Genomic DNA, 13,325 nt, shown 5'->3' with positions numbered 1-13,325 from the left:
TCAGCTGTCTTCATGAAAACTCAGTAAATATACTGTGCATTTCAAATGTTCTTTGTCACTTACTTACTATGGATTGTCAACACATGATAATCTATTGAGCCACTATAACCTGTAACTCTATTACAAGAGTCATCTACATCTGAATATTCATTTTCAAAAAAGTAAAACAGTAGAAGAATAAAATGGTTGCTTTTATATCATTTGATGGTCATACAAAAATAGCATCTAGAGCATGTTCAATTTAACGTTACCATAATTACCATTTTCTGACAGCTTGATGAGAATTAAATACTTCCATAAAGGTAAGGAAGAAAAATATTTCCCTTTGCCATGACACCTGTCATTTCTCTGCAATGACTATGAATTACTAGGGTTCCCTGGAAACTTCTACCACAAAAAGGAAATAATGCTTTTGTCCTAAGAGCCTATTTGAAATAATGCCACACCACAGTCAGTCAGTGAAATGTTGCATTGACAAGTTTATCCAAAGATGTCATTGCTCTTGACTGCAGTAATTCTGGTTGCACTTTGTCAAAAAATATGTTTATTACTTAAAGGATATTATTACAAAACCACTCACACGGAACAACTACATGCAAGCTCTCAGCTTACAATACTTCATTTTCAAAGTTGATATTAACTAATATGAAGGCAACAGCAGTGTTATATCTTCTCAGAAACATGATAGCTCACTACCCAGTTTCCACCAGACTCAGGCTACAGACTGAACATAATTATTTTATGTCTATTAATACTTTATTAACTTTGAAATGTCCATTGTGCTCTTCCTGCCTACAAAGCATCACGTTCTCAGAGAAAGCCCTACTGTGTCTTGTGAAGTGCCACACATACACACTCTTAACACTATTCCCTGTTTGCTCAGATCTCATGCTGTCACAGGTGTAGAATTCTTCAATGACGAGTGTAAATCTCAGACACATTGTCATATGATGCTTTGCAAGCTCTGGTACACATACTACTAGTTTTAAGGAAGCCACTTCAAAGGGGGAGTGGCTGGCATACAACCAGGACCTGTCACTACCTGTTGTGGCATCCTGGGGTGGATTAGACGGGGGGTGGTTAGTAGATCGGGAGAGATTCTCCTTCCCCTCTACTCTGCCCTGCTGAGACCACATCTGGAATATTGTGTCCAGTTCTGGGCCCCTCAGTTCCAGAAGGACAGGGAACTGCTGGAGAGAGTCCAGCGCAGGGCAACAAAGATGATTAAGGGAGTGGAGCATCTCCCTATGAGGAAAGGCTGAGGGAGCTGGGGCTCTTGAGCTTGGAGAAGAGGAGACTGAGGGGTGACGTCATTAATGTTTACAGATATATAAAGGGTGAGTGTCAGGAGGATGGAGCCAGACTCTTCTTGGTGACAACCAGTGATAGGACAAGGGGTAACGGGTTCAAACTGGAACTCAAAAGGTTCAACTTAAATCTGAGAAGGAACTTCCTCTCACTAAGGGTGACAGACACTGGAACAGGCTGCCCAGGGGGGTTGTGGAGTCTCCTACTCTGGAGTCATTCAAACCCACCCGGACACCTTCCTGTGTAACCTCATCTGGGTGTTCCTGCTCCACCAGGGGGATTAGACTGGATGAGTTTTCGAGGTCCCTTCCAACCCCTGACATTCTGTGATTCTGTGGATCCAGTAACCCATCTTTAACCTAAACCTGCTACACTACCTTCCATTGTGTCTTTAGACAGTAATACTCTTTACACAAATTCTATATAAAAATCTTTTGTTTGTTTGTTTGTTTTTGTTGCCTTTTCTTGTTGTTATTTCTAATTGCTTGTATTCTCTTCACACAGGAATGGGCTTCTGGCCAGAACTGTCTTCTGTTTTGTCAGCACAGTTGTGACCACTCACATTTTTAAATAAAACTCCTCAAAATCTTTCCCAATTTTGAAAGAGTTTTCTCTCTTTAAATTCCCTACTTGAAAGCTTTTGCTTTATTTTCTACAGTTTAGGGTTGACAGTTCCACTGAAATCACTATATATGTTTTTTACCCAGCTATAACCACTACTGTTTTAAAAGTGGTAAAGTCAAGATTCCCAACTCCCATTTCATTAGAAACTTTCAGCTTAGTGATTTATTTATATTCATCATAATGAACTCCACATTGAACTGCTTCATGTTAAGTCCAATAATTTATTTTAAAAGTAATTATCTGTAACTCCTAGAAATTCAGGATTATTTTAAAGATTGTCTAATGTTGTTAGCAGTGGCATAAATCCCTCCTCTGCTTCCCAACATTTCCTATCTTGTTTTCGGTTAAGCAGGAGGAAAAAAGAAGATTTACTTTTCTGAGTACAGTATCAAGAGACATGAGAGGAGAACAAGAGCTAATATTTCTTAGCTTCTTTTCAGAAAGCACATACTAGGAAGTGTTTGGAAAAGCCAATGACACTTTTTCTTTAGGAGACAAAATAACCAAATATTCTTTTAAATATATTTGATATATAAGGAGATGTGAAAGATTCCATACTCACCTGATCAAACCCACGAAGTGGGATACTTCTCATCATGACTGTAGTGTCCAATCCAATGCCTGTAAGAAAACCAGCACACTCAAGCGAAACATCTGGTGAGGCACCAGTTAAGGAAATAGAAAAAATAATTTAATATAAATGCAATATAAAATGGTAGCACACAAGTGGGCTTTTTACCTAGAGATATCAAGTTCTCCTCACACAGACCATCTTCAGCTTGCTTTTGTTGCATAGAATAAAACTCCAAAGCCTTAGAGTATTTTCCTCATAGATAACACTGTTTTTAAGATCCTGAGAATTTATCCTCAGCTGATCTTAATTCACACAATGCTACTGCACAAAAATGATTACTATTCTACTACTAACTCAACTACAGGGCGCGAGCAAAGGAATTCCAAAAACTGAGCTTTCATAGGAAAGACAGCTATGCTGCTTACAATCATAGATCATCACAGCTTTTTCAAAGGATACAGCTGGCTCCAACAACCAACCTGTTACATAAAAAGAAAAAAACAGTAAAGCAGTGGAATGAGCTTGTGTATATTTCTGCACAACCAAAACATTATTTTCTGAAGTATGTATAGTTACAAAATTATAGGTTTGAGGAGTGGATCTGATGTTGTTAGATAGGAAGAAAGAGCATGGCTTGTCAACTCCAACAAAGACAACATTATAATGTGGGATTACTTTGTTAACAAAATTTTAAAAAGAAAAAAGAAAAGAACAGGCTATAAGACACAAGGAATTGGTTTTATGTTGCAAAGAGACATTTAAACATATGCTCTGAAACACCAAGTGAAGAAAGCCGTGAAAAACTCAGAGAAACTAGCAAGGGTAAGAGGCATCACAAATATTTCAATTGTGTTCTACGATATTCCTCCATTGGAAACACCTGAAGTGGACACTCACAGGGCCTATTGCTACTGATGCCTCATCTTTACAGGGCATCTCAGCATCATTGCCTCTGGGACAGCAGGCAACATGTAATCATACAGATATGCAGCAGTCTTGTCGTAATTCAAATATACCTCAACATTTCTAGAGGTATCTTTATTACCAAATAGATATATTTAATTATTTTTAAGGAAACTTAACACAATAAGAATTTAAGTATGTTTGAAATTCATCACCTCCCTATCAAATAGATTACAGTTCCCAACATAACTCCTTGCTAAATTTCATTTTGATTTATAACCATCTGCTTTTTAATTATCTTATTTGTCCAAATGCCAAATATTTGCCATTCCTGTCTTTAAAAGTTTGTGTGTGCTGCTCTATAAAATCTCTTTAATAGATTTACCTAGGCTAGTATTCACCAAACACATCAATTTTAGATCTTAAATAAAACTTCAGCTCCTATCTCTTCCCATATTTCACTCCATTTCAATCAAGAATATCACTCAAGTTGTACATCAACACTTTTAATTTATGAGGTGTATCCGCTTTCCAGCACAGCACTTTCCGTGCCTGTCCTCAGCTGCCCTGTACACCACAGCATCCCCTCCCTTCCGAGCATTCCCTCGGCTCCCCACGTCTGCTGGTGCACAAGAGGCAGAACAGCCCATCCCTGGGCCAGAGGTGAGAGTGGGTCCAACCAGCCGGGTGCTGACACTCAGCTGCTGGACAGGCTGCACTCACACCCCTTCGCTGTTCACATATTCTGCAGACTTGTTAAAATCTCCCGGTTTGGAGGTGCATTCCACGCGGTATTTCCACTTGCAACGAAGTCTTTTGTTAAGTTTTTGAATCAAGAAAAAAAAATTGTCAGGGATCAAAATTTCTAGTTACTATGGGAACAGTGGAGAAGATTAGGCTCTTTCTATGATTTTCATCCATGGAAATAGATGTTTTACAAAAAAACCTTAATTCCCATGCTTTATAAAGAACTTGTAATCAAAAAACAGCACCACAAATGCACAGTACTCAGAACCCAACTAACTATTTTGCACATTTTTTTCTGTTTATTTTTGGCATTTGTTTAAAGCAGGTCTCTCTCATACTGCCATATAAAAAAGTTAAAAAACAAACAAAACCCACAAAACCACCACCACCAAAACAAACAAACAAACCCCACAAAACCAAACCTTTGGAGTTTTGCATATGGAAAAAGTGGTTTGCTAATTGTGTTTTGGAAAGCTAGAAATTTTAGACATTTACTTTAAAACCTCAAAATACAAACTCACATAATCACAGAGTTTATATAGGTTATTTAAAGTTAGGAGGATAAGCAAGGAAGAACAAGCATTATAAGCATAAGCCACAGGACCTTATCATACTCTTTTACCCACATCCAACCTTGTTTAACTGTTTTGAGGAAGATAAATTTTAGCAACATAAATGATAATGCCAGCAGAGAACAGTTGCATGGAAATAATCCATTAAGTAAAGACCTTTTCTCTCAGCAGCTGTGCCTTCATTAATTCAGAAACTCTGAGCAACAAAATAAAGCTGTTTTGACAAAAATACGCTCTGAACAGGTGAAAATTCAAAATAGTCAGATCACAGGAAGGAAAAAAAATGAAATATCAACCTGTGGCCTATACATCCCACACTGTTTTGTACTCTACACTTCGCTTGATTCCTGGCCAAAGTAGCATATGCTAGTATGGTGCTTCACAAAATAAACATAAACCCTTAAATCCATGGAAAAACACACAAAAACTGCAGGCTATCACAAAGTGGTGCATGCATTGCTGTATCTTTATAAGGAGGTATCATTCATCAGTTTTAGTTAAAACTTATAAAGCAGTGACCCTTCCTCTACTCTGTTAGCAGGAAAACTACTAGTACACATGGCTACAAAGATAGAAATGTGTTTCATAGAAAGACACTAGGAACCTTACAAAATTATAATATTTTATATATGTGTACACGCATAGCAACTGAAATCAAATATTAGAGGCATGATGGAACTCTGAAGACAGCAAACTTGGCTTCTCTTTTTAGCCCTGCCACTGACCCACCATTTATCCCTTGGCATGTTGTTATTCCACAGTACTGTGAGAGAAACAAGTCCAATACTTGAAAGCTCTTCATACACAGACTACCCTATGTTAAGAAAGCAGAGCAAAAATAGTAGGTGAAACCAATCTGTGCTATCTCCTAGTTCTAACAGAGATGCCTTTAAACTGCTGAGAAGTGCAGACATAAGGTCTGCTGCTCCACAAACCCCAGGGATTGCAGAGTCAGTACAACATGTTTTCCTCACAAAAGACCCTAGATAACATCTAGCTATCCTGTCATAAAAACATACAATTTCTGAAGGTGTACACAGAACAGGTTGAGCTAAAGAGATTAAAATCTGCTAGTGTGGGTTTTACGTTTGGCAAACAATTTAACATAGTGGGAAATAGATTTTCCCAGCATCAGGGCATCTGATTCATCTATGCATGGATGAGCACCCGCTCTTTTAGCATGTAGCTCCTGGAAGTGCTGCAAAAAGCCACACACTGCCCATAAGGAAACATCTACTGGAGATTCAAGATTCACAGGGAACAGAATGAGAATATGTGTAATCTGGGCACATGTTTGCTCTTCTTTTTCATCAGGTGAAAAATAGATGCCAGCTGGCATTCATTCATAGTATCAGCAGGACATTATTCACAGTTTCTTCCACACAGTAGAGGGTTCCTGGGCATTGTCAGCGTCTAATAGAAAAGTTAAGAAAGCAGAACCTAAACTCCTTCACACCTGCTCAATCTCTCACTCATTCTGAACATATTTCAAGGCATCTTTTCTAATCCACTCTACCAAAACTCTCCATCTCAGTAGTGAGAATTTGCTCATGTTTGTATATCTAAGAGACTTCTGAGTTAGTTAATGGTTTGGTCTTTTTTTCTTTTTTTAATATGAATAACTGCAGGACTGACAGTTCTATAAGCCCCAGGCATGTAATTTGTAGCTGAGATATGTACATTTGGAGAAGGAAAAAAGAAAGAATAAGTACAACACAGCTCAGACTAAAAACAAAAGGTGTTAAACTGAACCTTGGGAATATTTATAATAGAAACAAATCCGACAGAAACAAACCTTTAACTGCTCCCTCCTTCATTTGCTAGGACACAGCCTGATAAAGCACAGAAATGCTACTGTAGCCCCTGCAGGCTTATTTTGACTAAATCTCAGGAATGCAACGTATAAACACTAGACTCCCACATTACACTGTTACAACTTGCATTAGCAGCAACTGGACAAAAGCCACATTTTCACAGAAACATCTTACAGGGATAAATCTTATGTTCAGTTTTTGTGAGGGGTTTTTGCATTTTTTTTTCTTTTAAAAACAATTTCCTTGCATAAATCATGCTCTCAAAATTCAAGAGGGGACTGATATACTACAAACAACCGCAAATTTACTTTCCTTTTTAAACTCTACCCAGGACTCTTGTTTATCCATTTGATGTTTAGGCTAACACAGTGCATTTTTATATTAGAAGGTTACAGCCCAAAATGGCAGCTCTGTTTTCTTTCAAAGCACTAGTTTCAAGCCTCTTTTTCTTATACATACTTTGCTTTCTCTAGAATTGCTCGATACAGAAAAGAAAAAAATAGTATTAACTGACTTTCATGCCAGCAAATGTGTATTTCTTATCAAAATAATTTGCATGAGGAAATTGCTCTGTAGTGCAATGTTGACTCTGAACCTTACTGTGCTATGTCCTGTAAAGAATAAAAACTATGGCATTTTAGTATTTCAATTAAAAACACTTTTTTAGTATTTCAGTTAAGCAACAGCTCTGAAAGCATAAGAAAAGGCAAAACTAACCCAACTGTCACATCATATTTTCTTTTGTTATCAGAACTGCTAATTATGTTTGAGTTTCCTTCCTAAGTGAAAAGCATTTTCACATACGCCCTTAGCAAAGAATAAGGACAGTACAGCCTTTGTTTAAGTGTATGCTGCCCTCTTGTGACTTCCCCATATAACTGCTACTGCAAACAAGTCACCTCAGCCTAAGACGGTGTAAATTCATATTTAATTTGATTTAGAATGGAATATAGTAAGACTGGGAGGGAGGGAACTCTATTAGTTACTAATGAAAGTTGGTAGTGTGATGTTGATGCATAGCAAAACAAATTCTGAGAAGGAAACAGAAGGACAGGAAAACTGGTGTATAAAAACCAATTCTGAACATTTTTCACCTTGCCATAATGAAAAAGCACAAATGCCAGTATCTATTAAAGCCATGGTAAGGTAACTTACGTTTTTCCAGGAGATTCTTTCAACCAGAACAGATCGTCACTTGTGATTCCATACTCCAGTGCACCCGCGACCTATGATGACACATGTAAGATCTTGAATCTACAATGCAAGTCCTGGCAGCAAAAAAAGCTAACGGCAACTTGGGCTGTATTAGCTGCATGTAGCCAGCAGACCAAGAGGAATGCACAGATAGGTTAGCCAGTCTTCATCTCTGAAGATTTTCAAAACCTCACTGCAAAAAGCCCTGAGCAACACTATCTGACCTCACAGCTGACTCAATAGCTGACCCAAACCTTCATGAGCAGAAGGTTGAACTAGATGATCTCTAGAGATCCCTTCCAACCTGAGTTATCCTACAGCTCTAAGCAACATCAACATACTAAATTGATGCAAACTGTCTTCTACGGAAATGTTTTTTTTTCTGAAAAGACTGTGCTTTATATAAAAGATATTTTTACACATGACACAAGTACAAAAATCTCTTGTGTGTTACTTTATATTTACACCCTTTATCCTCCAAATATTCATTATTATCTACAACAAAATCAGTAGAGTCATTGGAGTTGTTAGAGGGCAAGTGTAACTTACATGCATCGGATATTTTGGTCTTCCTCCAGTAGCAATGACAATATTTTCTGCTGTAATAATAGTCTACAAACAAAAATACAAAATCAAACTCAAGCATTTGAAGTCCTTTTTTTCTGTCTTTAGATTTTATCTATGTACAAATGAGTGATAAATGAGAAAGCTGGCAATACCATCTTCTATTTACATAACATAATAATCAACAATGCATTAAAAAAAAGGATGCAGATACAATAAACTAACACATGCAAGAGTTTCTCCTACACATTCTCTATCAGTTTTTCTTTGAGTACTAAGCTTAAAATTATTCCTACACTGGACAAGATTCAGATGACTACGTGGAAGCCACAGTTGTATACAAATGGTAGCGTTTCAAAATCAATTTTTGCTTATGACAATACACAGAGATTACAGCAAATGAATTCTGCCTCTAAGGCCTGGAGTGGCAGGTTTTTAGGAAATGCTAGACATCTACCCCCAAAAACTTCTGCTTTCTCAAGCTGATATTAATCAGTAACATTGCACTATTATCCTAAACATGTCTTAAAATGCAATAATCCTTACAATTCATCTGAAGGAGGAAAACATCTCTGACTGATCTAATACTCAGAGCAATAAGGAGATACTGGTTATCTCTGCATCTCTCTAAGAATCTATCAAAGCAGTATGACTGATCCAAAAGCAAAAAAAAATTGCCTCAGCATTTCCATCTACAAAGAAAAAGTAATGGCATCAAACAGGCTAGAGGCTAGGGACTCAGCAGCCAACAGGCAAGGTCATAAATATCTTCTCTAGGTGAAAATCACAGATCTCCCTCACCAAAACAATAATGAATAGCTAAGGCAATTTGCAAAAGTATAATCTAGTCCCCAGCTGGTCTGAAAACCAACACATGAAGACCTGAAATGTTTGAAGTGAATGATACTGTGGATCAGCAGAGCAGCTCACCTCTTTACCTGCTTTTGTTAAACCACGGATTGTATGCGGATCAGAAAAAGTCCCTTTCATGTTGAAATATTTCACCTTCCTGTTTAGAAGAAACCAGCAACATAAATGCACACTTAATGAAGAACAGGAATGAAATATAATCAGCTACTTTTTCCATATCTGAAGTCCTAAAAAGGATAGCAAACTGGCACATAAAAGTAAAAGGAAGAAAGCATTTAATTTCATAGAATAGTTTGCAGTCCTGTCACATAACTTAATTCACTTAATTCTTGTGTCAGGGTTAACTCCTCTGTACAGCAGAGTACCTAATCTTGTAACATTGTAACTCTGGGATCAGATTACTGACCCCTTCAAATGATACAATTTCCACTAGTCATAGCAATACTATTACTATCTATAACACAATGCCCATTTGAGAGCCTACAAAAGTGACTCAGCAGGAGTCACAAAACTAGTACATGTTAAATTATATATTAATATAGTTTCCTTATAAAAGGAACTGCATGCTGAAAAACTTGGGACCATTTCTGCACCAAAAGCAAAGAACTCAGCTGCTCTGGTACAGTGTTATTTGTGGGATTGCATGGCATATAGACTTTGGTGGACAAGCTTGAAATTACCTTGAGAAACCCTGACTACTTCATTCTAATGCAAAACCTCTCCAGATTGAAGAGAACATTCTCTGATAACTACGCTGTTAGAAAGCTTTTACATATGGTCACGCTGAACCACTATTTCCCAGAAAAGAAAAGGAAGCAAGGGGACGAAATCACTTACATTGGCAAGGGCACTTACAAGTCCTGAGCAGGCAGCACTTACAAAGTCAAAATACTAGCTCTAGTGAGAAACTCCAAAGGCAATTCAGTAGCTCTACAAGGCGAAGAGCTCCCTGACTATGGAAAGAAAGATGAACTTCAAAGTCTTATTTACTTGTCTTGTAGTTGCACTCTGTGTCCCCAGTTCAATGATTTCACATAATTCTGAACAGCTTGTGCCATCACAGACCTATCACAAAGCAAGAAACTGAACATGAAGTCATCAGCTTACAAATTCAGCTTATGCAACTCAAAGATACAAACAATTGCTAGAAATTAGGAATGTCCTACAGTACTTTCTATTATAAAAGTAAATTATCAAGTCCAAATCAACATAAATCTGCTCTGATAAACCAGTAAATACAGATTTGTGTTTTAAATAAGGAGCTGAATAAAAAGCTCAATGTAAAATTCACTTCCCTAACTGTCCATAAATAAACATAAAATGGGAAAAGTTGCTATGGATTTGCAGCACACAGGAGTGGATATGGGCAGTAATCTTTACCAGGTATGATGAACAGGTTGGGCTATATTCCAGCCATAGTGTTGGGCATCTTTAAGGGCGCTCCCTAAAAGGGCTGCTTGATGCATAAGCTTTTTAGGAATGCAACCAACATTCACACAAGTTCCACCAAGTCCCCATTTGGTTCCTTCATTAAAAAAAAAAAAAAAAATAGAAAAGAAAAGAAGAAAAAGTAAATGCATCAGGTTAGTGTAACAATCCACTTGGGTTACTTAAAGAATTAGGTTGTTCATGCAATCAGTTAAAAAGTTCTCAAACACCACATAGTTTACTGTCTCTTACAGATCAGTTTCTAACTCTACTTATGTTCATCTGTTTTGACACAAACCACCTCTATATATTTTTCTTTTAAAATTCAAACCATCTCAAGATGTTTCTCAGAGCTCTGAGGAACCAGTTCACATTCACATTTGCTAGTTTGCATTTGCAGATCTTATTTTACACATTGTATATGAAGAGCCTCAACACGATGCAACTCATAATTTTTAGAAATTGTAAATGACACTTTGATGGAACAATATTCTCACATATTTCAATCCAAAGTCTATTAGAAATGGTAGCATCAAAAACTGCAAATAACCTCAATGTGCGGGGGAAGCAGGCAGAGCTGGGATATCATCGAATGGAATAAGCAGCACAGCAAGCTGGGCTTAAGGACTTTTACCACAGGCAAAGCAGGCAGAATGGCTTTGGCCACTTTGCTGCCTGGAGCATCTGCTCTCCTAAGCAACCATTTTGTACACATGCAAAATGTTATCCTAGTATTTCTCTTCCATACCTTGTGGAGAAGGTTCCACATAATCCAAAACGGCCACTTTCCTTCCAAACTGAGCAGCTTTAAATAAAAAATAAGACAAGGTATTTAGAGGAGGGAGAAACACACGAACCTAAACATTTTTAGTAGTACAGGCACAGATTAAGAGTACAGAAGATGAGAGCTGTTGTTTTATACTGTCTAAGTCAAGATGCTGGACTAGGGACCTGGGCTGCCTATGTAGTCAGCACATTCTCCAGAAAGCACTTAATAGCCCAGACTAGAGTCTCCAGCTTCCACTGACCCTAAAAATGTGATTTGACCCTAAATGAGATGCTTAAGAACCTTGTGGTTGTTGAGAAAGTTGCAGAGTTACAAAAGGGCAAGGTTCTATACAGCAGTTTGTTGAAAACAGTCTGAAGTGACTGTTGTTTCAACATAGAAATAAGAAACAGTACAATTAAAAAAATACAGTATCTATGGAGGCACTCAGAGTATCTTACAATACAGTGAAATAAAAGCTTATTAGGTTTTCCCATGACAAAAGAAGAAATATTTTCAAAGGGAAAGTCACACAAAATGACCGTTTCTAAGGGTGTGAACCAATTTGCAGATTAACTGTATACACCTGAGTTAATGATTAATGTGTAGGGATTGAAGTATACTATATTTCCAAAAAAGCTTTAGCATTACCAATAACACTTCTCTTAGTTTCCACAGACACAACTACTACTAAAACAAAACTTTTTGTATTTATACATACCAACCTTCTTTTGCACAAGCAAGGCCTCCAGACCCTCCGCCAATTACCAGAAGATCATACTCATTCTTTCCTGTGAAGAGGACGTGCAAAAGGGAAGAAAAGAAACAAGTAAAACAGGAGAGGTACGTAAAAATATCAAAAGGTATGCTATTTTTTACAATTGATTATTGCTGATTTGGGTTTTCTTTACCAGAGTACTGTGTTTTTTTCGGCGTCCCAAAGCATTCTCCAAAAATTGTTAAGCTATCTAGTCTAGTTTTGTGAAGGAAATACAGAAAACAAAGTAATCCAAAAGAAATGAGGAAATGGATTACATTTTTTACACAGCATCCCAAGCAGATCTTTCTGCATCATTAGACAGTTGTAACTGGACTCAAAAAGCTTCAGGGATAATGCAGGCCCTGCAGGGGAATGGTGGGGCAGTCAGAGGGAAGCCCGTGCATTCTGCCACCTCAGGCTCCCCACAGCTCAGCCCAGCCTCCCAGAGCAGGTCTGAAGTGGCAGGAGAAGCTCACAGGTGAGCAATACCTCACTTATTAACACGGGCATCAGTATAAGCCCTGCTTTTGTGAGCAGTACAGTGTTTGAGGGAGGACAACCAAGGCCCATCGTTGGGGTGGCGGACTTTTCCCGGCAGTCGGACTGGGAAGGCCGAACCCCCCCGCTCGTTGCAATTACGCCTCGAAGAAAGGGTTGGGTGTCTCTCGGGCTACCCCAATACAGGGGCACAATCCTTGTCGGCTTCGCAGCCATCTGCGGCTCGGGTCTCCCTCAGAAACACAGGGCCGAAGGACGGGCTCCGAGAGAGGCAGCAGGGCGGGAGAGGCTCCGATAGCCGTTAGGGATGACGGCAGCCCGGAACCCTGCCCGCCGCGGCCGCTGAGGAAGAAGAGGGCGGGAGTCTGCGGTCCCCTCAGCGCTCGCTTAGGTGAGACGCCCGCGGGCCTCTTCCCGCCGTGCGGGTGCCGGGAAAGGCTCGGGGAACCCTCTCCACGCGCTCTCGGCGTCATTAGGAGAGAACAGCCTCTTCTAGGCCCGAGCCCAGCAGGCACCCCGTACCTGAGAGGGCTCGTACCATACGACGCAGCCCCGACACTCCTAGGAGACGCTCCCGCCTCCGCCACAGCGCCGCCATGCTGTACGGCAAGGGGCCTCCGCGCCCAGCCAGGACCCCTGCGAGGTGTCCGTGCAGCGCCTGAGTGGAGGGCGGCGACGCCGGGTCGGTGAGGGCAGCGGAGCG

The 13,325-nt window shown here is 39.2% G+C and overlaps 1 protein-coding gene across 3 annotated transcripts in view; it reads right to left on the bottom strand.

Moving 5' to 3' along the window:
- Positions 1–13,325, bottom strand: part of TXNRD2 (thioredoxin reductase 2) — a 40,538-nt gene that overhangs the window by 20,784 nt on the left and 6,429 nt on the right. For 2 of the 3 annotated variants that reach the window (XR_013922990.1, XM_080355616.1), the window contains exons 1-10: positions 13,145–13,221; positions 12,090–12,155; positions 11,347–11,403; positions 10,551–10,695; positions 10,161–10,235; positions 9,231–9,309; positions 8,286–8,348; positions 7,698–7,768; positions 2,966–2,985; positions 2,495–2,586 (exon numbers count right to left, since the gene is read on the bottom strand). Coding sequence is in view for 2 of the 3 variants with exons in the window: in XM_080355616.1 (XP_080211742.1) it covers positions 2,495–2,586; positions 2,966–2,985; positions 7,698–7,768; positions 8,286–8,348; positions 9,231–9,309; positions 10,161–10,235; positions 10,551–10,695; positions 11,347–11,403; positions 12,090–12,155; positions 13,145–13,220 (744 nt within the window). In the remaining variant the exon portion in view is untranslated. Of the gene's footprint in view, positions 1–2,494; positions 2,587–2,965; positions 2,986–7,697; positions 7,769–8,285; positions 8,349–9,230; positions 9,310–10,160; positions 10,236–10,550; positions 10,696–11,346; positions 11,404–12,089; positions 12,156–13,144; positions 13,222–13,325 lie in introns of those variants that run through there. The other variant, XM_080355617.1, reaches the window with a different exon arrangement.

Source organism: Nesoenas mayeri (assembly GCF_963082525.1).
Source record: "Nesoenas mayeri genome assembly, chromosome: 17".
NCBI lineage: Eukaryota > Metazoa > Chordata > Aves > Columbiformes > Columbidae > Nesoenas > Nesoenas mayeri.
Note: the sequence above shows the minus strand (reverse complement) of the source record. Positions and strands in the feature narration are given on the sequence as shown.